The 24,317-nt window shown below is 52.3% G+C and overlaps 1 protein-coding gene across 1 annotated transcript in view; it reads right to left on the bottom strand.

Annotated features, from left to right (window-relative positions):
- LOC137141951 (alpha-2-macroglobulin-like) overlaps window positions 1-23,361 on the bottom strand; it is a gene marked incomplete at its 3' end in the record, with an annotated part of 33,348 nt that extends 9,987 nt beyond the window's left edge. The window contains exons 1-19 of the mRNA XM_067531070.1: window positions 23,229-23,361; window positions 20,275-20,458; window positions 19,076-19,232; window positions 18,676-18,728; window positions 15,340-15,360; window positions 12,510-12,678; window positions 11,120-11,204; window positions 9,723-9,846; window positions 8,647-8,761; window positions 8,356-8,465; window positions 7,728-7,889; window positions 7,130-7,357; window positions 6,700-6,763; window positions 5,556-5,689; window positions 4,967-5,116; window positions 4,334-4,504; window positions 3,301-3,391; window positions 1,705-1,819; window positions 852-1,080 (exon numbers count right to left, since the gene is read on the bottom strand). Coding sequence (XP_067387171.1) covers window positions 852-1,080; window positions 1,705-1,819; window positions 3,301-3,391; window positions 4,334-4,504; window positions 4,967-5,116; window positions 5,556-5,689; window positions 6,700-6,763; window positions 7,130-7,357; window positions 7,728-7,889; window positions 8,356-8,465; window positions 8,647-8,761; window positions 9,723-9,846; window positions 11,120-11,204; window positions 12,510-12,678; window positions 15,340-15,360; window positions 18,676-18,728; window positions 19,076-19,232; window positions 20,275-20,458; window positions 23,229-23,317 — 2,451 coding nt within the window. The remainder of the gene's footprint in view (window positions 1-851; window positions 1,081-1,704; window positions 1,820-3,300; window positions 3,392-4,333; window positions 4,505-4,966; window positions 5,117-5,555; window positions 5,690-6,699; window positions 6,764-7,129; window positions 7,358-7,727; window positions 7,890-8,355; window positions 8,466-8,646; window positions 8,762-9,722; window positions 9,847-11,119; window positions 11,205-12,509; window positions 12,679-15,339; window positions 15,361-18,675; window positions 18,729-19,075; window positions 19,233-20,274; window positions 20,459-23,228) is intronic.
- Between the last annotated feature and the right edge of the window lie 956 nt (window positions 23,362-24,317).

Raw genomic sequence — 24,317 nt, 5'->3', positions numbered from 1 at the left:
CAAAGTGGTGACACCAAATATACCACCTTGGCCTGAGTCTTAGATCCCTCTGATGGGGAGGGAGTGAAGTGCTGGCAGCGGGGGAAGGGAGATTATCTGTGGCTGGGAAGATCAGGGAACAGAATTGGAGACCATCCATGAGCGTGGGGAAGGGCAGGAAAGGGATGGGGAAGCAGAGGAGAGGGTCTTGGGAGCCCATAGCACTGTAGAGCTTGTTCCCACTTCACTTTATCTGGAGTGAAACCCTTTTAAATAGAAGTTGAGAGAAAAGTTACCATGATTTTACAGGGACCCCCTTCCTGAGTCCCCTCCAATCCCTTGTGCAGGGCAGGAATACACTGGAGGGTCTGGGGCTAAAGAGTCAGGGCCGTTTCCATGGATGCAATAGGACATGACAGGCCAGCGAGTTCCCAGCGGCTGCAGTGCAGCTGCGGAGGGTGCTGCGTGGCATGAGGCCCCAGCACCGGTGCCCACTGGGAAGCCTCTCCATGAGTAAGCATGCGCAGTGTGCGGTCACCCCAGCTACCTTGCACCATGGGTCATGAGATAGGCACAGGAGGTCTAAGGACAGGTGCCTTCAGCCGCACAGGAAGGTGGACGCAGATATATCTGCAGCTCGCAAACCTGTCAGCCAAACAGATTCCTTCTTTCACAACGCCCACTCTGTACCCTGTAGTAACGCACGCCTAGCAGCCAATCAGATTCCTCCTTTCCAACACCCATTTCTTACCACTGTAAACGACACTTTCCTAGGGGCCAATCAGCTGCCTCCCCTGGACGGGAGCAGTGCTGGAACTGACCCTGTGCTCTCCTCCCTGCCCCCGCTGAGCAAAGGTGTGAGTGTCCCTTACCCTGATGCAGCGGCTCAGGTAGCTGAAGACCGTGGCCTTTAGCGTGAAGGCCTCGCCGCGCACCACGGAGTAGGGCAGGGTGAGCTCCACGAAGAAGGGCTGGAAGGCTCTGAAGGACACGGTTGGGGACAGGCCGAAGCCAGTGTCACCTGAGGTGCAGAACGCGTTGGCTTTCCATTCTGTGATGGTGTCGGGGATGGTCACGGCCAAGTCGGCACTTCCCACGGGCCTGGTGACAAAACAAAAACGAGGAGCTGGGGGGAGTTTTCCTGGCTTTGGGGGGAACAAGTGTGTCCCTCACAGGATCCCGAATACCTCTGCCCTTTCTAACTGCAGGGTCCCTCGTGAGCACCGGGCTGTGCAGGCTGGTTGGTTATTGTAGGCTCACCGCTGAGCACTTCCTGCCACCCCATCCCATCCTATCCCAGCCCACATCCACCGCGCAGACAAATCACCCACGTAACTAGACTGGGGTGCGGTTCCCCAGTGAACAACAGAAAATCCCTCAGACACAGGGATAGAGAACAGGATGAGATGCTTAGTTAATAGCCATGTCTGCACCAGAACTGGGACCACAAAGAAATTACACCTCCCTCCGACACACACACACTGCCCAGGCAGGTCACCTACTGCTGTACCACTTAGCGGGGGATTGTCCATCGTGATCCACACAATTAACAGTTACTTCCTGCCTTCTGTTTATCTACTTGACCGTCCTTCACTCTCATCTCTAGTCTATACTGTATCGGACACAGAAGGATATAAGCGCCTCCCATGGCGTGTGAGCAACTTCTCCTGAGTGTCTGTGTAAGCCAGTTGACCACACTCACCACATCCCATAAAGATCACTTACTGCACTGTAACTAAATCCCAAATCCACGTCTCAGGGAAATACTTCCGGATGGTCTCCATTGGGCCCTCAACGATGTGATCGAATTGGGGAGAATGCATTAGTCCAGATGCATGCACTTTTTTAGACAGGATGCAGCAAGGAAAGAGAGGACATAATATGTTAGACTTTATTTAAACCCATGGCACTTTGTTTCTAGTTAGTGATAGGTCTGATCCTAAACTCCAGATCTAATAACCCATCCTCACAAACTTCAGCCATGTTCAGACCTGTCTCTGCTGGCAACCAGTCATTCCCTTCCCCATCCCACTCCCAGCATCCTAAGTCTTTTTAGAACCACTTTAGAAGCCATTGAAAAAACATCTCTCTTGCCCTACTGTGATCTCAAACTGTTTGCTCTCTAAAGACTTCTGACCCCCTGACAGTGGTGGGATGGATGAATGTATTTATTCACCTACCCCCAATCCCAGACTGTATGGGAAGCCCAGACGTAATGACTGTGTTGAAGCAGCCTCTAGAGCCCTGCCTATCTCCACTTCAGTATGGAATTCGCCTGTGGAACTCACTGCCCCAAGAAAGTAAAATGCAGTAGCTGAGTCAGATTCACAGGGGAAAAAATTGTGTTTGTATATGGCTAAGAGTAGCAGCAACACTAATGACACCTGCTAGGATTCACATGATCAGGGATATCAGTCTTCCTGCTCCAGGACATAAGCTGATAAGAAGCCATAGACCAGGAAGAAATATGCCCCACAATACTGCACAGACAGATGTATTACAGAGGTTTTCCACCTTACTCTGAAGCAGCCACTGTCTGAAAAGGGACCCTGCACTAGAAAGACGAAAGGGCCGATCCAATATGGTCAGGATGCCAAATTTGTCTGATGTTCTATACTACGGATGGGGACATTGGAGTAGGGGAGTCAGTGATCTGATCTAGTGACTCTTCATTTCCTCTGGTGTAACTGAGAGCATAGTTAACATTAATATTTAGCCATCTAATCTCAGAGCTCTTCACAAGGCTGTGTAAGTATCATTAGTCCCCTTTTGCAGGTAAGAATATTAAGGCACAAAAAAGTGAAATGATTCACCCAAGTTCAAGTCGCTAGGAGAGCTGGGAATAGAGTCCAGATTTCCTGATTCCCAGTCCTAAACTTTCCCCCTGGGTTCACACTGCCTCTCCGTTGAACCTGGCCCATTCTCTACTTCGTTTTTAATCAAGCACTTGCTGTAAGGTGGAAACCTGGAAGTGGAAATTGTCCTGTTCCAGGTTTAAACAGCTGGAACCAAATTCAACAAGATTTAGCAGCTGTTTTGTGCCAAGGCAGCACATCTACAGTAGGGGGTGCAGGGTGCCACTGCGTCAGTGTAGTTACAACAGTGCGCATCTCCTTCGCTGGGGCGCAAGCAGCTGGAAGTGGACCAGATTCCTATTTCAGGACTGACGTTAGTGGATTTCAGCCGGCATAGCTGAGAACAGAGCTGGTCCAACTGGTCTGTTCCATGCAGAGGAGAGGGTGAAAGGGAGGGGAGCCAGAAAAGCAGCTAAGAGGGGGTGTAAGCGGGGTAAGATAAAGTAGGCTCTCTTCCTGCCATTACCGGCATATGACACAGGTTCATGGTGCCATATCTGCACACAGAGTCTGGGCTTATGGACCTTGGTGCTGGTGAAGACTTTCAAACCCATCTCCTGTAAAGAGAGAACCCAGACAGCCATGTGGTAAAGTAAACCATGTGCCGGGATGTAAACAAGTCCTCTGGACTGGATCGGGATGTGACGGGCTTGTCACCAGAGCGGGGAATGGGTCACGGCAATGGCAGATACTGATGCCAGCTGAGATCACTAAGTCCTGAGAGGTCAGTGCCAGTGTGGCTGGCGGGAGGCTTGAAAGAAAACGGCTTTCCGTGTGAGTGAAAGGCGCCAGACCAACAGCTGGAGACGGCCGTCCTCTGTGTCCTCAGAACAGGTTCAACAGAGGCATCGGCCGTGCAAGCTTCCGCCATGCACCCAGTCCCTGCCGGCTTGCCTCAGCCCTGCCCTGGAGGGAGTTCGCTCTCTCTGGCCGGTCAATCCCCTGCCTCTCCGCTGAGATGCCTGACAGTCATTGCCATTGGGTAACTTGGGAGTGAGTCCCACCGGGAACAAATCTGAGATTCCGCAGGGCACCAAACCCGCACCAGGTGGGGCTGGGTAATTCTCCTGGGAGTTGGCTCACAGCAGCGCTCCGCCCGGGGTGTCTAGATAAAATGGGGGGTGGCACGTCACAGAGACCTACGCAGCTGGGATAGAGAGCGGTGGGGGGGAGGGGTCTTATTGACAAAATGGCTACAGAGGTGGATTCGCCTTTTCCTGGGCTCTATTTCTTTGTTCCGGCCTGTTGGAAGGTCTCCTTGCCATGTTTAAATTAGCGATGGGGACAGAGGCATTCGGTTCCTGATGCTGGGGTGTTTCCACCCAGGGTTTTCTGTCACAGCTTTATTTATTACCCCGAATGCCCAGGTTAACAAGCACCCAGCCAAGCTCAGACAGCGTCCACGGGATGTGACAGGGCTTTGGTCATCCAGGAACATGGTGAGGAAATATTCTGAACTAACAGTGATTTCAAACATTACGGGGAGACCTGGCGCTCACCTTGAGAATGCTGTAGGCGTCTCCTTCACCGTCAGGAGAAACTGGTCCGTAAATGATTCCGTTTAAAATAATGTTGTCGAGTTGCACACAAGAGTTATCGTCATCTTCCTCCAAATAGTGATCCTGGTAATTATAACCCCTGATCTCCTTCACCGGGAGCAAATCATACACCTGCGTGGACACGCCTCGATGTCAGTGACCACCGGCCAATAATAAGAAACCAGCCTGTCTGGCCCTAGTGATCCCAGGCAACTGTAAACTCCCAGTGACCAAGGGTGACCCTACAATAACAAACCCTCCAGTAACGTAGCAGCATGTCTGACTCCAGGGATCACAACTGAGTTTTCCATAATAACCCAGTGTGTGCTGCTGACCAGTGGTCCTGCAATAGTAAATCAGTAGATGTGGTAGTATCCTCACCAGTGGCCCCAGAACAATAAACCACTAGGTGCAGCAATGGTTTTCATGAGTGCCTTACATAGATCAACCAGTGGGCGCAGACCCTGTGCTGACGAGGGATGCTACGATTATAAACCAGGCTGCCCTGCCCTCGTTCTCACAAGTGAGTCTCTGCACTCTCCAGACAAGACCAGCTCTTGTGCTGGTTGATCACCGGGCCAGGCTGGGACTTACAGAGATGGGCGAGAGCTCGGCTTCAGGCTTCATGAGGAGGACGCTCTTGTCCACAGCGCGGACGGCGCACAGAGAGCCCGGGGAGGCTTTGACCCGGAGGTGAGTGTTGGAGGCGGGGAGGCCCTCGGCTGGTGAGAAATGCAAGTCGACCTGCAACCCCAGGAAAGGAGTTAGAAGAGCTACTTCTCCAGATACCTTCACACGCTGCCCCAGAGCACAACCCAGTCCTGGCACCGCCACACAGCTCTGCCAGTGCCCCTCAACCTGCCCCACAGCCCCCCTGCTATTCCCCTCCTGGGCTCCCCACCCAGTCCTGCTACTGCCTCTCAGTCCTGGCCAATGCAATTCAGTCGTGACCAGCAACGCCCCCGGTAAGTCATTTCTGCTTCCACCCTCCACAATTCTGCCTATGCAAATTCGTCCTGATGTGCATTCATCTCTCAGATTCGATTGCTGATCCATGGTCAGTGCCCGATGGGCTCATGGAGCCATTGTACAACTCCTGTCTCCCCGGAAGTTCGCTGTTCCAGGTTCCACGGCTGGGCCATAGTCCATGGGGCAATGTGAGTTATGGGAACAGGACACCCACCTTATTGGCAAAGCAGTTTTCAATCTTGAAATCTTCGGAATTGGCGATAACTTCCCCGCTGGGTAAAGTGGTGTATACGAGTACCCGGGCCAGGGGGGCGATGTCAGGCCCCACAAGGAGCCTCAGCTCAAATACTGGCAAACAGAGGGAGAGAGTCTAAGCTAGAGGCAATCAGCTCCAGGGCCACACACCTCCCTAGGTCCCTCATTATGGCTGCGACATTGGCCACCTGAAACATTCGCTAACCGAGGTAGCAGTTTTGATGCATAACTGAGGCCTTTGACTCTTACTGCAGACACCTGGATTCAACTCCTGACGTGGGGTATTCAGGTGAGATGGGACTGGTGGATCTCAGCATGCCATCTAAATCCATATCTAGCGTCTGGCACAGTCCTCCTGGAGCGCAGGATCCCCCAGCCCGTGCAAAAATGAAGGCGAGGGAAGAAGTGTGTGTTGTACAGTGGCTGTGCGCTGAGGGGCTGTGAGCACCCCAGGGCTGCAGAGGGGGTGGGATTCTACACATCTCTGCTCCTCAAGGTAGAATTTGCCCAACCAGTATGAAACAATCAAACTGGGAATCCCTTGAGTCTGACATTCATGAAATGAAATTGGTCAGGGGAACTGTGTGTGAAAGGGAGAGGGAGACAACGAATAATGAGAGGAGACGGAAAGAAAGTGAGAGAAAGAGAGGAGGAGAGAAGAGAAGAGAAGAGAAGAGAAGAGAAGAGAAGAGAAGGGTGCTGTTCTTGGCACCTGTTTCAGACACAGCAGCTCATCCTCCCAGGACCCAGATACAGAAAGGGGCGGAGAGAGCTCACAATAAAAAAACACGTGTTTGGTGAAAAATGCAGAGGCAGGTCGACCCAAACATTTAACAATTTGTGTCAAATTCACCAAATCGTTTTGCTCAGAAAAAAAATCAGCAACAAATGAGAAGGTTTTGTTTCGACCTTTCCTAAATAAAAGGTTTAATTTTTCAATTTAAACAACTCTTCATTTATAATTTTCCTTCAATTTTATATATAAAAAAAGATTAAAGAAGCTCAAAAGTGAAATGTTTCAGTCCACCCCAAACAATGGTTTTTCAGGGTTCCTGGTTTGGCCAGTGAACCGGGAAATCAGTTATTCACACAGCTCTACTCACGTTCTCCATCCCCGACGGGACGCACCTCGGTGCCTGCCCTGATGATGCCTCCCTTGGCCATCACCTGCCCCGGGAAGAAGAAACCCTCCTGTCACGGGTGTCCTGGTGGAGGTGGGGGATGCTCACTGGGCAATGCCAGGCCTGGGGGTGGAGTGTCTATACCAATGCCTTCTTTTGGGGAAGAAGCAGAAGATCCCAGAGCCCCACAGAGTCCCAGACCCAGACTGGAGTTTACTGGGACCTCAACCAAGTCAGAAACTATTCACTCACTGGCCACTTCTGCATTTCCTTCAGTGAGTTTTACATATAAATGTCAAGGTCAAGTGAACCTGGTCTCCAGGCAGTTTGGTGGCTTTGGATGTACATGGGCATCTGGCCTCCAGGGCTGTGTCACATGCATAGAGATAAAGGTCACTAGGTCCAGACTTACCAAATAGTAAAAGACGATTTCCTTCTCCCCCTCCAGGGCCTCTGGCCTCAGGATATAGTGCACCTTGACCCCCACAGTGGAGCCACAGCTTAAAGTCTGAGACACAGGCTCGATTTTGAGAAAGCTGTTACTCGGAGAGTAAAACCGTGTTGCTCTGTGAATAACCTTATTATACACAGGGGTGACCCAGTCGTTGTCGTAACAGTTCAGTTTAGATTTGTGGTTTGCCTGATAAAGAAGAACAGTGTCACATCAGATCAAAGAGTGGGAACAAGTCTAGAATTTCATATGACAAAAGTGGATAATTTAAAAAAATCTTTTTGGCAGGTTTTTCAGTCTACGGTGTATTGATCTGCATTTCCCATGCTCGTGTGTGGAGAGAGAGAGATGGAGGGAGAGTGACAGAGTGTGTGCAAGACACAGAGAACAAAGAATGGACAAAGAGAGAACAAGACAAAGAGGAGGAGGCTGAAATCCCCAGCCAAGAAACTGTTTTATCTCCTGGTGGGCAGAGAGCTCAAGAAACCCACGCGTATCTCCCCTGGAGCTCAGTCAGTGATACCTCCAATCCCTGAGCTACCTGGAGTCAGCCACTCACCTTGATTTGAATGGAGGTGTCTGTGAAGTTGACAGTGTCTATGGAAAATGAGACTAGGCCCTCTTCATCTGTCGTGTAGTTGGCTTCGTATTTGTTCCCAAATACGGAAATCCGGATTGTTTCATTGGCGATTGGAGCATCGGTCCCGTCCACCAGCTTCACCTAAAGGAAGGAAACCGATCTCCGTTGCTTACACCAGGCAGGGAAAGCTGTCCCCACAGTCTTAATGGCCCTTTGCCCATGCTATTCCCCTGAGGCAGCTCCAGAGGATGTTTTCTACAGAGCAGAACAAAGGGCAGGTGCGTGTGAACATCCTGGGTAAGTCGGAAGCACCTGAGGCGGTGGGGCATCCTTGCAGAGCGTTTGACTGGGATCATGGGAAGGAGTGCGCCAGCTCAGATCAATGGCCTTACACCACGGGGGGGAGGTGGTCAGAGGAAGGTGCTACAATTCCCACGCATGGCTAGGATGTCTCGGTGTATGTAGAGGCAGAGAGAAATGACTCCTGTTCCCGTGGTTTATAATCCTCACGCGTTTTCAGGTTGTCTCTGCAGTGCTGCAAGTTCTCCTTCTCCACAGACAAGCACACTCATGTCATGTAATTTCCTGGGGTCTCAGAGGTCCCTACCTGCCCGAAGAAGGGGATCCCCGGTCTGTAATGAGAGTCCACCTGCTCAAAGCTGATTTTGCTCATGGTGCCTGTGATCTCAGTGGAGCCCGTCCCGGTTAACTCCACCCCTGCAAGAAAGCATGGCAAAGAGGGGCTTGAACTAATGCATCTGACTTGCAGCACCTCCAGATGCACCAATCCTGCCCGTCCCCCCCGCATTGGCCAGCTCTACCAGTGCCCTTCAGTGCTGGCTTGAACACCAATTGAAATTGCGGCCCCACCACTCCACCCGCGCAGCGTGATGCTCACCTGTGCCCTCCTCCATGATCTTGCCTTCCACCTCAATGTTCATCCCATAACCCTTTCGCTTGAGCTGGAATATTTTAGTCTGCAGCACGTGGGAGACACAGCCTCGAACATCCGCCTGCGGCAGAGACCACAGAGGAGATTACCATGGAAACCCCCGTGCGATTCAGGTCCGTGTGGAACGGGGACGATACCCCAGCACCCAAGACGTTAGCCTGCTGCTTGCCTTGCCTTACCCCATCCTCTCACTGGCTTGATCTTGCCTGACTCTCTCTCAACAAACCAATCGAGGCATCTCTTGGGCTCATTTATACCATGGTCCCCAGTGACTTATCCAACATGTCTGCTACCCTCTGGGATGCATTTCACCACCAGTTCTCCAGATTACACTCCTTGTCCCCTGATTGTTCAGGTCCCATCCCCTAGATCTGTAACCTCCCATCAGTGGGACACATCTCGCTGTGTCCTTTATCCTCCTCTGGAATCCTCTCTCTTTCTCCGGATGCATTGTGTCTTGTCCTGCTCTCTTCCTTCTCCGCCTGCAATCTCTGTCTAACCCACCTCCACTTTCTCTCGCTCTTTCTCCTCCCCCTTCATATTCTCTCTCTCTTTATTCCTCTACCTCGGTTCTCTCTGTCTCCTGGGCCCGTCTCTCTCTTTCTTCTTTCTCTCCAGTTCTCTTTCTCTTTCAGATCCCACAGTTCCCTCTTCCTCTCTCCTCTGCTCTGCTCCCACTCCCCTCCCCAGCTCAATCCTGTTCAAAGATACCAAAACCTCTCAGCGTCTTCTCTTTCCCAGCTAGAAGAAACACCCAGCCAGGGGTGAATCCTGATCTCACTGATGTCATCGGGAGTTTAGCCATGGATTTCAATGGGGCAGGATTTTACTTGTGGGGTTTTTCTTCATAATTCATTCCCCAGTCCCGGCCTCACCTCTCCTAACCAGTCACTTTCTCCTGTGAGACAGAGCCCCACCAGACCACAGAATCCCAGCTGAAGTCTGACAGTCCCCTTGGACAGACACAAATCGTCCTCCCCAAGAGAGTCACCTCCTGCCTACGGGGCGGCCCTTGGACTCACCTGTCCGGTGAACTCCTCACACACAGCCTCAGACTCTTTTCCATAGCAGTGTGACCTGGCCTGGGAGAATCTGCGGCACACACGGACATTCACCAGGCCGGGGACAGGGGTCCCATAGGTGTATCTGTAACCAGAGTGGGGTTGAAGAGACCCAAGGTGCTTAGACAGGGAGACAGAGACAGGCAGAAGAGGCCTTTTGGGGCCCTTTATGCCATTACCCCGAGGACTCTGATGCTGGTTTCCCTAATGTCTATTCTCCGGAGCTTCATCTAGCGACTCAAGTGATGGGGCTTCAGCCATTTCCAGGGAGAGATAATTACCTTGCCCAGCTGGAAATGTTGCCTGATAGTCAGGCTCTTCTGCCCCTTAATCCGTTGAGTTTCCCTTCTCCTAGTTCCCTCCCATTTGGCTGCTCCATCCTGGTACGGAAGAGCCCAGCCCTGCAGAGAGTATTCCAGGTGCAGTCTACTGAGAGCTCAGCACTGTCTTCCAGCCGGTGTCTCACTAGCGCTGTACAGAGAGGGGTTATCATCTCCCATCACCGCTGCATGACACCTCTGGAGCACTGTTTCCAGCACTGGGCTCCTCTTCACCAGAAAGCCATTGACACATTGGAGGGAGTTCACAGAAGAACAGGAAGTATGATCAGGGAGCTGGAGGGAAGGATTGAGGAGGAGGGAATGAAAGAGTTAAATCTGTGGCGTCTGGTTACTGGATGTCTAGGAAGCGACGTAATTTCTGCCTACAAGTGTCTGAAGGAGCCATCACCAAGGGGGGCCGGGATTATTTAGGGAGGCACTGGGGGGTCTAACTAGGAAGGACAGAATGACATAAAGAAAGGGGCAGTTTGGGTGGAATACCGGAGAAATGGTTTCTGACAGGGAGATGTACGGGGCTGAGGCATCATTTCCTGGGGCAGGGGCAGCAGCGCTATCTCTGGGGTGTTTAAAGCTAGGCTGGGTGCAGAACAGACAGTGGAGCACAATCGTGCCAGTGGCTAAAGCCCTGCAGATCCGTGGATATCCGCTTTATATCCATAGACCATTTCTTGTGGGTCACGGCTGATGGGCAGAGCTCAGCAGCTGATCAGCTCTTGGGGGCTCATGGGCTGTTTGGGGTGGCAGGGCCTGAACGGCTCAGGGAGGGCTGCTGGGGCCAAGCAGCTGCTGTGCGGATGCGGGTAAATCTAACAGAGGGAGGCGGATTGCGGGCTGGGTGAAAGTTTATTTCTGTGGATGGCGATCGGATGCGGATCCACATGTCTGTATCCACGCAGGGCTCTGGGGATGGAGGGAAAGTGCCCCAAGGGGCCCGCTCCAGCTCTGGTTTCTGTGCGAGCAGCGGGACGGCAATGACGGGCGAGCACAAAGAACAGGGACGCAGACCCCGTGACTCACAGACCACAGACGGCCACGCTCAGCTCCTTGTCCTGGATGGTGATTTTCTTGGGCAGTTTCACCAGCACCTCGTACTTGGGCAGCACTGCGGGGAGAGACGGAGCAGACGCTGAGCAGAGCGGAGGGCACACGTGAACACGCCGGTCACGTCCCCACTGAGTGACAGACACAGCCTCTCCCCCCACCACCCCCGTGCACAGGGCCAGATCCTCAGCCCGCTGTCAATCACCCCAGCTCCCCGGCCGCAGGGCCGTTTGCTCCGGCTGCTTGTGCTGCTCCAGTGAGGCAGGCAGGGAGCTCGGCCCTGCTGGCGCACAGGCTGGTCGGGCGGCCCACACTGCCGAGCTGACTGGTGTGCACAGCTCCGTAGGTTTGCCCTACGTGCGCACGAGCGCGGCTTTCCAGCCCTTCGGCTGCAGGGCCCTGTGGGTACCTATCCCGCGGTTCTCAGCCCGGCCCCAGAAGCAGGGGATTCTGGGAAATTTCAGACTGCCCTGTAGGCCAGCAATGAGCGGCTAGTGGAGCCACAGTCACTAGCCCATTCAGAATGAACTGGGCCGTGGCTTGCTGAAAGCAAGCTCTTGGCTTGCGTGCAGGTGGCTGGAGCACGTCTGCGGGGTGATTGACACATGGCGGGAGGGGTTGGAGTGGTACGTTTCTCTGCACTAGACAACGCTGGATTTCTCTCTCCTTGGGTGATCAGTGGCAGCCATGAAATTAAGGTTGTAAAACGGGTTCTTAGAGAATCTACCACCCCTGCTGGCCCCGTTTTCCTTTCCTCAGAAACCTTCCAAAAGATTCTCCTTTGGGGCTCAAGTTTTCCATGCTGGGTCTCCAGCCAAAGTGTGTCTATTTAGTTATGTTGAAAGTCTGATGGTGGTCTGGCTGCCGGGGCCGCCAGGGGAAAGGTGGGAAGGCCAGGCTGGGCGAAGGGTAGCAAGTGACGGGAGTTGGATTGGCAGAGCATGGTGCCCCCGTAACGCAGCGTTCACATAGTTTGTTCTGCGTTCAGTGCCACAGAAATAAAGCTGCATTCTACTGAGACTGGAATCACAGCCCAAATCCAGAGGGCCTGAGGGACAGGCCTTTGTATTCAGACCCAAACACTCCCACGCTCATAGGGAACAGTGACCCTGGCAGTTCAAGAGCTGGGGAGAAAGACACACTCCGCTGGCTGGGGGCTCAGACCGAGTCCTATTGCGAGGGCCCTAGCAGGGGATCCTGATCCCCTAAAGCATCCAGTGTTTTCCTGGCCCGTTCCTCAGATCACTCTTCACTCATCTACATCCCGGGCAATCCTGAACTGGATGTTGTGCCTGGAATGGACCCCTGGCTGCTGTATCTGCTTCCAACCGCCCCCTCCCCTGGCGTGAGTGGGACCCTTCCTTACCATATTCCTCCACAGTAAAGGCGTGTTCCACATTGGTCCCTGACTTCTTCTGCACCACCACCTTGTAGGTGCCTTGGATGGGCTCGGAGGCGAGGGGGAAGGAGAGCTGGGTGAGGCCCCCGCTTAACTCCACTCCTCGCCGCTGGTAGACACGGTTCCTCTGCGGGTTCTAGAGGTGAGGAGAGCACAAGGTCACAAGACAGGATGACTCTTAACCTTTCATTTGCAGGCAGGGTGGCTACACGGCCTGAGGCCGCACAGCAGAGCGGTTGCAGTCCAACGCTTGGCAGAGAAACAGGAAATACATGATCCTCTCCTGCAGCTGAGGGCAGGCACCTGGCGGCCGGCTCTGTATTTTCCCAGTCGTCTGTTTGGATTTGTAATTACAAGTGTCCTTAGAGTCAAGTCCTGTGCAATCAGCGTGTGATTAAACAGCCAGATACCAGCACTGAATCTATTCCATTGTCTGCCCCCCAGATCAACGTGCCCACAGCCCCATGGCGTAGGCCAGGAGGACGGCAGACAGCGAGACTAAGAGATCAATGCAGAGACGGCAGGATGGGTTTGTCTGTGCCGGGAGCTTTAATGTGATACTGCAGTGTGAGAACTGGCAACTGGTCTGGCTGAGGTGAGGACTGAAGTACTGACATTACCGAGGGGCTGAGAAAACTCTCAGCGCACACGTATGTGGAAGGCAATGGGCGATGGAAATGCTAATCTGGTCTGAAATATCTTGTTGTTTGGGCTGCTACTCAAAACACTGGAGCACAATATGGATTGGGGGGTAGGGAATGCAGGGGACAATCTGAATTCATCAGACAAGGACCTGAGCATGGTTTGGGGCAAGTTTGAAGCCAGGTCCAGAGGCTGGATCTGAAACCTCATCTCTGTAACAGCTAAATATTGTGAATTACAAATTGATCATTAACAGGCCAAACCAATGGATCAAACCAGGCCTGACCTGACCAGATCCTAACCTGGTTCTGAATTTCACAGCTCAGGCCCAAATCCAGTAGAAACCAACAAAGGGATGGAACTAGAAGCGAGCTATAACTTGATGTGCCCTTTGCAGACCACTCAGTAACGTGGTTAATGTTCACACTCTTCCGTTTCCTGTCTGTTTTCTCCCGGCTATCTTGGCTACCATCAAAAGTCTGTTTACTTTAGATAGTCCCAAGTGACTGACCGATTGCTCATGGAGCAGATTTATTTCATTCAGACTTTATCCCTGAGCCAAGTGACACAGGGGATGTGAGTGACATCTCGGGTACCAGCCATGGGGGAAGGGCAGAGAGCAGGCCCTGGTTCCAAGAGTCCCCACAAAGGGACACTGCAGGCAGAGTGGGTGACAGGCCCTACAGCTGACAGGTTCCACTGCATTCTTGCCCTGACTGAGACCTGGCCCCACACGTAAGTCAAGGGAAAAGCGGGTAGCCAGGTGCAAGGGGGGTCAGGGGATGAAATGAGCGCACCATTCAAAGGAGGCTGGCAGAGATTGTTTGTAAGTGGGCTTGTGCCACCTTTGTCATCTTTATAATGGATTTATACAGAAGGCCTGAACGCTTTTTTAAAGGGTTTTTCTTCCCCCTCTGCTTGTTGTTTAAAGCTCAGAAATAGCAGGAATGGCATGTCTGGTCTCCCCTGGTTTTCCACCAGATCTCAGACGTGTTTATTGTGAGCTGACACATCAGAAGTCAAAGACTGGGAGTTGGAAACAAACAACAACAACAAAAATAATAATAAAAATGCCTAGCACTTTGCATCCATAGATCTCAGCCTGCTTTACAAAGGAGGTCAGTATCGTTATTCCTGTTTCACATATGGGGAAACTGAGGTACCAAGAAGTGAACTCACTTCCTAAAGTCACTAGCAGGGAGGTGGTAGAGTTCAGACTAAAACCCAGGTCTCCTGAGTCCCAGCACAGCTGTCTGTCTAGGCCACACTGTCTCAAAAGAGACAGCCTCCGTCCCAACTGTTTATTGATCATTGGAATTAAACAGCTGTTCACAAAACAAACCCAACAACCCTGAATAATTTGAAAGAGTCCTAAAGATCCCTTCCCCTCTCAGATGCTCAGCTTTGCCTCCCCGGACTCTCGTCATGTCATCACTTCCCTGTTCTCTTTTGCCCACAGAGACTTGCAGGGTGGACAAGACTTGGACTTCTAATGGCAAAAGAAGCAGAAATGATGGACTTAGCGCCTGTCTGCACATAAAAGTTGTACTGCTTTAGCGATACTGGTGTAGCGACACCCGTTCAACCCGCGCAGTGTGGACACAGTTATAGCAGGATAAAGGTGCCTTTGACCAGTATAGCTTATCCCTATATGGGAAGGGGAATGAGCTATGCCGGTATACGGCACCTTTCTGCTGGTATCACTCTGCCCACACTAGCGGCTGTACCGGTGTAACTCTTTCGGTATAAATCGCACCCCTGACTGACACAGTTAAACTGGTATGAAACCCGTGTGCAGACCAGGGCTCACTTTCACAACAGACCCTTTCAGGCTCCTTTAAACAACCTAAAGAAGCAGAAAAGGTCACAGGCCCATTTTCCCCCTTTGCAGGTCATGTTCCAGCATTGTGCTGTAGCTGAGGACTGAAATCTCTGGGGACACAGCACCCAGGAATGGGGTGGGGTGAATGCAGAACTCCTGTTCACACAGACTCACCCTCACTTCCTCGCTCTAAGCCCCCGAGTGGCGGCACTAAACATTCACAATGAACACCACAGTACGTAACCCCTCTGCTGCGGCGCACGGGAGTCCCCCCGTAGCAGTCCCAGCGTTCAGCTAGCAGCTGTGAGAGTAAAAATGACTGTGCCCACTTACCGTGATGAAGACCAGTGGAAACTGTGGGGAAAACAGGGAGAAGCAGAGTTAGCAACACAGGTCAGACGTGCACTGAGCTCATTTCAAGGGCTGCAGAGTATCCTGGTCAAGGGACTGCTGCGTCTCTCCTCTGCATTTCCCTCTGCCCATTGCTCCCTGGTACTTAATGAGAAACTCCAGCGGGTCCTTTGTTTTAGAGCCTGAATTGGTCAGTTTAACACAGCTGTGAAATTAAACACGTCATTTTGCATTTAGAGGATTCAGGGTAAAATTTGGAAAATCACCTAAGTGACTTAGGAGCCATTTAAAAAAGTGATTTAGGTGCTTAGGCCCAACTCCACAAAGGGGTTTAGGTGTCTAACTCCCGTTGATTTCAATGGGAGTCAGGCACCTTCATACCTGGGAGGTTCTGGGGCTCAGGAGCCTGAGAGCCACTGACTTTCAGTGAGACTTGGGGGCAGGTTTGTAAAGGGGTTTAGGTGCCTAACAATGCAGATAGGAACCTAGAGGGTTTCCGAGTGCTGAGGTACCTAGGTCCCACTGCAGTCAATGGGAGTTAGGATCCTAACCTGCCTATGTGCTTTGAAAATCCCACTGGTGCCTACCTGCATTTGGAAATCTGGCCCAAAGTGCTCAAGGCACTTCAGAAAACAGGACGTAGGTGTCTAAGTCACTGAGGCACTTTGGAAATGTGACCCTGAGCGTGTAACTATTTGGAAAGTCTCCGGTTCCCAAGGCTTTCAGATGGCAACTGAATATCTCCGGGTCCTACCCTGCAGCATCACACGGCTGCCCTCTTGCGGGGAAGTCTCCTCAGGGACGCCTGCTCCTGCACACACAACCTGGCAGTGAGGCTGCAGGAGGAAGGGCAGCTAGCTCAAAGTGTACGATGTGAAGAAAGGTTGTGACAGAGCCAGGTATAGGGGTCTTGAGGCCCAGTCACATGCCTCACCCGCAAGATAGAAATGATCTCCTCAGGGCCTGGCTCACTGCTGCCCCCCGGTGCTGCCATTTACCCCAGTGCCGAGCGGGGCACACAGCTACCGTTCTCATCTGGCCACTTTTTATGCCCACTTTGCTCTGGTGTAAATGATGCCGCCAGAGTGGGGGAAATCAGCTCCTTAGGGTGTGCCTAATGCCAGTGCTGAAAGTGTCAGATGGAAAAAAGAAAAGAGAGGCCAGTTATTCCAGTGTTACTCTGCATGTGGAAACCAATGGCATCTTTTCTGATCGTTATTCTTTGCAATTCTGTTCAGAGCACTAACTTCTCTGGTGTGTGTTACGTTTCTTTGTGGTCAGGATCTCCCTATAAGATGTAACACAGAAGATGGAGGGGGGATCTTAGCTCTACCAACTGCTGGCAATTTACCATGTAGCATAGAATCATAAAATCACAGAAATGTAGGGCTGGAAAGGATCTCAAGAGGTTATCTAATTCATTTCCTGCACTGCCGCCGGTCCCAGGAAACTTAGATTGTCCCTGAACGGTGTTTGTCCAACCTGTTCCTACAAAGTTCCAGTGACAGGGATTCCACAGTCTGCCTCGGTAACCTGTACCAGTGCATAACTATCCTTAGCGTTAGAAAGGCTTTCATACTATCTAACCTAAATCTCCCTTGCTGCAAACTAAACTAATTACTTCTTGGGCATGGAGAACAATTGATCACTGCCCTCTTTATAACAACGTTTTACATATCTGATGTCCCCCCTCAGCCTTCTCACCTCTAGACTAAACATGCCCAAGTCTTTCAACCTTTCCCCATAGATCAGGTTTTTAAAACCTCTTCTTTTTTTGCTCCCCCCTGAACTTTTTCCAATTTGCTCATCTCTGGCACGATGCTAACAAGACAATTTCCACTCTCTGCTCCAGGGGAAAGATGAACATCCTCCCTAAGATCTTTGCCAAGATAATCTTAGAATCAGCTTAGCCCCATTGGCCAAATTTTGCTCCCAATAATTGGTGTCAGTCTAAGGCATTACTAATGCACCCGTCAATTTAGGGTTTCACATCAACTCCAGTCAGTGGAGTTGTTCCAGCTTGACAGTGGTACAAATGAGATCGGAATATGGCCCAGCATCTCAGAGCAAGGATCTTCCCATCTAAACGTTTCTTTAACCCTACTTCTGCTGAGATATTTCCTCACATGCCAACCTGTTGATCAGATGTAATGGCAGAGGCTGGAAGCAGACAGGAAACAACTCTATAGTCTCCTGTGTAGCTGGGCTGCTTGGTGGATAGGATCCCATCTGGGAGCCAGGATCATTGGCTATTTCAGTAGCGGTCCATAAATCCATTTCAGAGGGATTTAGTCTCTGAACAGTGACCCTGGAAAACCATTGTGGGGCTCCACGTTATAGCAGATTTGTGCCCACCACTGATGTCACGGCTGTCACTCTACTGCACGCCGTGGCCACTCAAAGCTCATGGGACAGCAGAAGGCACAGAACTCGGCCCATCTACTAGCCCTCAGCCCTGGAATCCAAAGATGAATCTCTGTCAGCTGATCGCAGCGTAAGGCCTGTGGCTCAGGCTAGGATTCTGGCACAGAAAGTTTCAGTGAATGTCACAGCAGCGTGTGGGGAACAAATGGTGAGACATGGCAAGGTCAGCAAAGAATGGACTTTGCACCACATCAACACACACAAGAGTGGAGTGAGGGTGCTGAAAAGTGAGACCCAGGGCAGTGAGGGGCATCCTGCGCTCACCCCACAGCAGTGGCTCCAGTCCTGCAGCACTGGACGGACTCCCCATTTCAGGCATTGGGACCTGGTGCATGGGGGTCACAGCGCCACTCAGGTCTGGCCCATCCGCACCTCTGTAGATGGAGATGGAGGGTCAGACGGGCCAAACATGAGTGGGGCTGCATCCCTTGTGCCAGCTCGCAACACCACTTGGTTGAGGGCCTAATCTAATGAGCTTTTACAGCCATGCCCAAGATTTCACGGATTTCATTCAAATGTACGGTGCCTGTGACCACTGTGACCTCCCAGACACAAGAGTAGCCTTGCCAACCACACACACTTGTGCGTTTCACATTCCAACCAGCAGAGAGCAGTGGTGCACACACACACACACCAGTTTTATATTATAATAATTCATATTGTGTCATAAAGGGGCGTAGTCTGTCCTATGTACACTCTGTCAATGGAGTTGAATGGGGTGTGAATCATGGCAGAATCTGACCCCTAAGAAGAAGATGTGAGCAGTGAGAAGGGATCACTTGCTTTACAGAGTCGCTGCTACAGTTCGAGATGGAGGTTAACAGCAGTAAGTTCACCGGGAGTCACAAAGGACTTCCAAGTCGGCCATGGATCCCGACGAGCGACCAGACCTACCTTCTCATCCAGCGGACGGAAGCCTTCGTCCAGAGAGACGATCCGAAACAGAACTGCGGCCGGCGTGAGGGAGAGAGGGAGAGATTGTCACTGTTAAACTGGCAGCTTCTCTACCAGGGCCCATCAGTCATTGAGGCAGAGGCGGTGTGCCCGCCTGCCCCACTTGCTGTGACCGCTGGATGCATGGCAGGGATGGTGTAGGCACCACCCGCCCCAGGTCTGTGATTGTCGGGGAGGTGATGGGAAGGCAGGTTTACTGCTGGCTGTACTAACTAACTAACTAACTAACTAACTAAATAACTAACTGACTGACTGGCTAACTAACACCAGTTATGGGGTCTCTGGGAAGGCAGGGAGGATTTCCTGCTCTGTCTGTAATTCCCCACCCGATTCCCTGTACCTGTTTGTCCCGGTTTGTAGATGGGTTTGTCTGTCTGGACAAAGACCAAGCTCTCTGAGTTCTTGACCAGCACCGATTTCCGGCTCCTGAAGGTCAGCGTGGGCCCCGTCACCAGCACCGTGAGAAACGCTACTGACTGGCTGCTGGACTCTGGAACCTGGAGAACAGCGAAAGCGCCGCTGCCTTAGCGACCCCGTCTGCACGGAGCCTTTGGAGGCTGGAGGTTTACAGGGACCCCAGCCTAGAAGGCAGAACTTACCTATCCGAACCAGGCATTGTGGGTCTGGGGAAAGAAAGCCAGGATCTGCCAGTCCGACCTCACCCTGGGCTGTTCAGGACTCTTCTCCTCCACCCCCACTAATGTCTCCTCTAGGCAGCTGCAATCAGGGCAGTGACGGGGCCTGCACCACCTCCTCCAGAGGCGTCTCTGTCCTGCCACCGCCCTCAGGAGTCTCTGACTCCTCCATGCCAATAGCTCATAGCTGAAGAACTTCCCCCAATGTCTTAGTCTCAGCTTTTCCTTCTGCCCCTCACCCTTTGTGCTGCCTCTGTCCAAGACTGGGAGTCATTTCCCTTCCCACGTTACACTCCTTCCTCACAGGGATTTATGGGCTGTGATTGTGTCCCCCAGCTGTGGATCCCAGCGATGTCTGACAATGGGAAGCTACATCTGACTAATTCTTTCTGTGCTGGGTCCATTTTCTTCCACTGTCCCCCCAGCCGGCCGCGAGTGCTGCAGGGAGCAACCCTGAACTGGCCCCAGAGAGCGGCACAAGCTGGACGTCAATTGTCTCTGGGAACTTCTCTAACCTCCATCTTCTAGGCTTCTTCTTCCAGTGGTTTCCTTCCGGTCTCGCTCTGAGACTTGTGGAGCCCCTGAGAAATGGGATGGCAGGCCGCAGCCGTAAGGTCAGCACTGACTCGGAGAAAAGCACCCCGACAAAGTCATCCACGTCACAGCCTGTAGCACTGCATCCCCTAGCATGGTGCTGGGCACTGAGCCGTACTGAGTGAAGAAGGCCACTCTCCATGAGTCACCCACAGCACTGCCTGCAGAAACGGGGTTTTCCTTGAACGTCCCTACCTGAGCCTGTCTCCGTTTGTGATTCCTGACGGTAGCAGGCGTTGCAGGGGTTTGTCCCAGGCTGCCATTATCTTACAGAGACAGGTGATAAACCCCGGGGGGGTCAGATACTCACCTCGAACGGGACGCACTTGAACACGTCCTTGTCCGACACCACGTCTGCAATGAGGCTCCTGTTCTCCCCTGCGTGTTCCAGCGTGGCGCTCAGCGTCACAGACTCGTTCAGGTGGCTCAGCTGGATACAGACCTGTTCAGGAACCTTGGTGTGGATCAGGAAGGGCACTAGCACCATGTACTGCCTGGGAAGGGGAAGGGCACAGGTCAGAGAGGCAGGGATGGGGAATGGAGAAGGTTCTGATGAAAGGGAATGGACCAGTGTGACAGCCTAGTCCCCTACCAGCCACCAGAACTGCAATGTACACACACAGGATGGTGAATTTCATTTGTTGTTGTAAGGTGTTAGCCTGCCTGCTCACTCAGCCACCGCCTGGAGCGCAGGAACGCTTTCTGTGCTGACAGCCATTCCTGCACAAGGGCTGTTTGTTCAGGCTCCCAGCAGGGAGCGGGCCTGGCTTGAAACGTTCTGGCTGCTAATTGATTTTTGTGCATCCCACAGCCCCTTGCTGAGGCACCAAGGGGGAAGCTCCTGTGAAAGGCTCGTTGTACCTCCGTGGAGACTGGGAGGCAGTTACACAGGAGTGTGGCTCAGGGGTTTTAATCTGACCTCCTCTCTCTGTGTCTGTCTATCTAGCTGTGTCTGCTGCTGCCCTCGGTGACGGAGAGACACAAATGTACGGATGGCTGAATGTAGGGAATGACCGTCGTGCGGAACAGGCAGCCTGGCCTAATGTACAGGGATTGGCCGGAGAACTCACTGCCATTCCTGGGTCTGTCAGTGACATGCTGTGTGCTCCTGGGCAAGTTGCTTCACCGCTCTGTGCCTCAGTTTCCCCATTAGTGATATACAGATCCTGAAGATGCTGCTTACACCCCCTTTAAAGTGCACGGAGATCTTTGGATGAAAAGTGCTAACTAAGTGCAAGTGTGAATGAGGGCTTCAATCGTCTTGGCTGACACCTCGCCAGCCAGGACTACAGCAGAGTGATTTGGGCTACTGAAGGAGATCTCACCGGCCATGGCTGCAGGCTGCTGACTCAGACCAGAGACACTGGCAGAGCCTCCCTGTGGCGAGGCTGGACGTACACTGAGCTTTCTGTCAGGGGAGCTTCAAAATGATTTCAAAGATTCCAAACTGACAAAGGCAGGTCGGACTAGCTTTAATCTGGCGCTGATTAAATTCCAAGTCACTCCTTGTTAGAGCCGGATCCAAAGCCTATTGAAGTCAATAGGATTCTTTCCATTCACTTCATTGGGCTTCTTCCAACAGTAAACAACAGCCCTAGAGCTCTGCCCCCAGAGCTCTTTCAGCAGTGACCTTCCAGAGCTGCCATGTTTGGTTGATCTCTTCGGGGCAGGGTTTGGCAACCAGGAGTTTAAATTCACGCTGACATGCAACATATTCACAGCTATGCAAATTATTTCATTAACATTTCCATCAAATGCCTCACCCGGAGCAGAACAGACTTGGTGACTGTGCCCCGCATTCTGTTCATCCCCTGCCCTTTCGGCCAGAACAAACATTAGTTCAGACTGAGAGAACAAGACCGGACAAAAGCCAGGTCTCTGTAACACAGACGGAGAGAGAAGAGTGGGGTCTCTCCTGTGCAGCCGGATGCAAGGAAGACAAAACAGCAGCTGCTTCTGCAGCCCAGAGGGGGCTTCGCGCCATTGAAAGGTGCAGGACGCAGACAGATCTGACCAGATCCAAGCTACAGGCGAAGATTAGAATAGAACTGGGCAAAAGAGCTCAGCTGGGACCATTCGCTGTTGGAAAATGCAGTTTCATCACAATGGAGATGTTTTGCAGGAACGTGTCAATTTCGACAACATTTCCAGTGGAAAATTGCCTAAATGAATGGTTTTGGCTTTCTCATTTTGCTAATGTCAGAATGCTTTATTTAGATGTTGATATTATAATATGGATGTTATAGAATATTAAATATAATACATATACTATTTTATTACATGATTATTATTATTAATTAAAATACATGATCATTATAATACATTATTGTTAATAATACATTATTATTAAAGTGCAATGTTCTGACATTATCAAAATGAAGAGTTTAGATGTTTCTGCATCAAACTTTGCTGGAATTTCTATTCTATGAAAAATATTGACTGTGTGTTCCAATTTGCATTGAAACCGATTTTTGAAATGTCAGACTCTGTGGCGGGATGGCAGTTCTAGTGTCTGGCGAGCCTCGATTATGAGCTTTTGGGGGCAGGGATCATCTCTCCATTCTGTTTGCACAGCGCTGAGCGTAACAACATGGCATTCACTGCGTTAAGAGATCTGACATTGGAGTTGTGGGACTAGATCCATCCCCTGCTGAATCAGGGCAGTGTAAATTGCACCTGCTCATGTACATCAGCGAGGAGGGGTGCTGCACCCAGGAGCAGGGAATGCCCACTGGAGGGCAAATGCTCCAGTCTCTGCTGGGCTCCAGAGGAACTCTCTGCCAGTCCACACTGCCAAAGGGATACCCTGAGTCAGCCCAGCTCCTGGCTGTCCTCGGCCACACCCCCGGTCAGGCCCCTCAATGGAGGTGAGGTTGCAGCCACATTGCAGGTCTGCAGAGCCCCATCTGGCTAGCCCAGCAGTGTGCGCCGCTGCCAGGGGCTGTGCTGACTGGTGGGAATCTAGGTCACAGACTCTCTTTGGGAACAAGCACAGTCTGTGGCTGCCAGGGGAAGCAAACTGGCTTTAAAGACGAGGCGAAAAGAGAACCACTTGTGTGAGCTCTCGCTCACAGGCAAGGGAACTGGCAGAGCAGGGGGGCTGCAGGGCAGGCGTGAGGGGCGCAGGCAGGGCTGTGTGGGGAGCCCCGGGCTGGAGTACTAAGGGGTAGCTAAGCAGGACTGAGGGGCACTGGCAGAGCTGTGAGGGGGATGAAGGAAGCAAAAGACAAGACAGCACGAGCCCCCTCTGCGTGTGCAGCTTACGGTTCGGTGGTGGGCGAGGTGTCCCCAGGGAGGAGGAAGAGGAGCAGGAGGAAGATGCTCGGACCGCCGGGAAGCCTGTCCTTCCCCATGGTGCAGAGTGAGGGTGGTGAGTGAGGCAGACGCACAGACTTGTTTGCTGGCTCCCTGCACCCTGGCTCTCCTCTGGGTCGGCCCCTTTATACAGCACTCTGCAAACAGCCCCCGGGAGGGGCGAGATAAGGGCAGGGGGCCAGGACCATCTGGGAAATGGGGATAGGAACATGAGGCGGACCCAGAGCCAACAGCTGTGAATCACGGCCCAGAGAATGTCCCTGGCCAGACAAATGGGTGTGGGAAGGGTATTTACTGGAGGTGTTCATGTAAGACTGTCCTATATCTGAATCATCCTCGCCCCCAGCCCCTGTTTGTATCACTGCCGCAGGACTCTGCAGTGGTGGGAGAAGCCCGTCAGTTCATTACAGGGCCAGGCCAGCATCCCCCGGGGATTGGAACAAGCTTCTAAATCCTGCCCAGTGAAACCGTTCCTGTTCCTATCCCCAGTGCTGCCAACCACGAGAGATGAAAAAGCTGAGTCGGATCTTCAGCATCATCAAACTGGCCCCCCAAAATCTTGAGATGTTATTAAAAACAATACACCATTGTGGTTTTCTGGTCGTTTGAGCTGTGCCCCTCCCCACGGTGTGTGTACCACAGCACCCACGCTCCCAGAGGTTTGGGGTGAGTGGGTTTGAGGCCCTACCGCAGGCTAGTCATCTCTCAATCTTTCTCCAAGGCCCGGGGAGGGAGGGGGTTGCAGTGGGGTTTCCACCCGCTTTCCCAGGCTGAGGGGGGGGCGTACCAGGGGTTCTTCACCTGCCTCTGCCCCTTCCCAGACCAGGTGCTGAAGGGAGGAGAGGGGAGCAGGGAGGAGCAGAGGAGCTGTCTGGAGCAGCCTGGCTCTTTGCTCCCTCCTCCTCACTCTCCTCCGTGAGAATGGCGAGGGGATGGGAGAGTCTCTGGACTTCTGTCAGGGCTGAACTTCACCACAGCGTCAGTGCGAGACGAGCTCCAGCCCCCTCTGAAGTCCCAGCACGTGTTGGTGATGTTGCG

The sequence above is a fragment of the Emydura macquarii genome, unplaced genomic scaffold, assembly GCF_026122565.2.
Source record: "Emydura macquarii macquarii isolate MOO-44397 ecotype Brisbane River unplaced genomic scaffold, CSIRO-AGI_Emac_v2 contig_3122, whole genome shotgun sequence".
Classification (NCBI taxonomy): Eukaryota; Metazoa; Chordata; order Testudines; family Chelidae; genus Emydura; species Emydura macquarii.
This window is presented reverse-complemented; position numbering and strand designations above follow the sequence as displayed.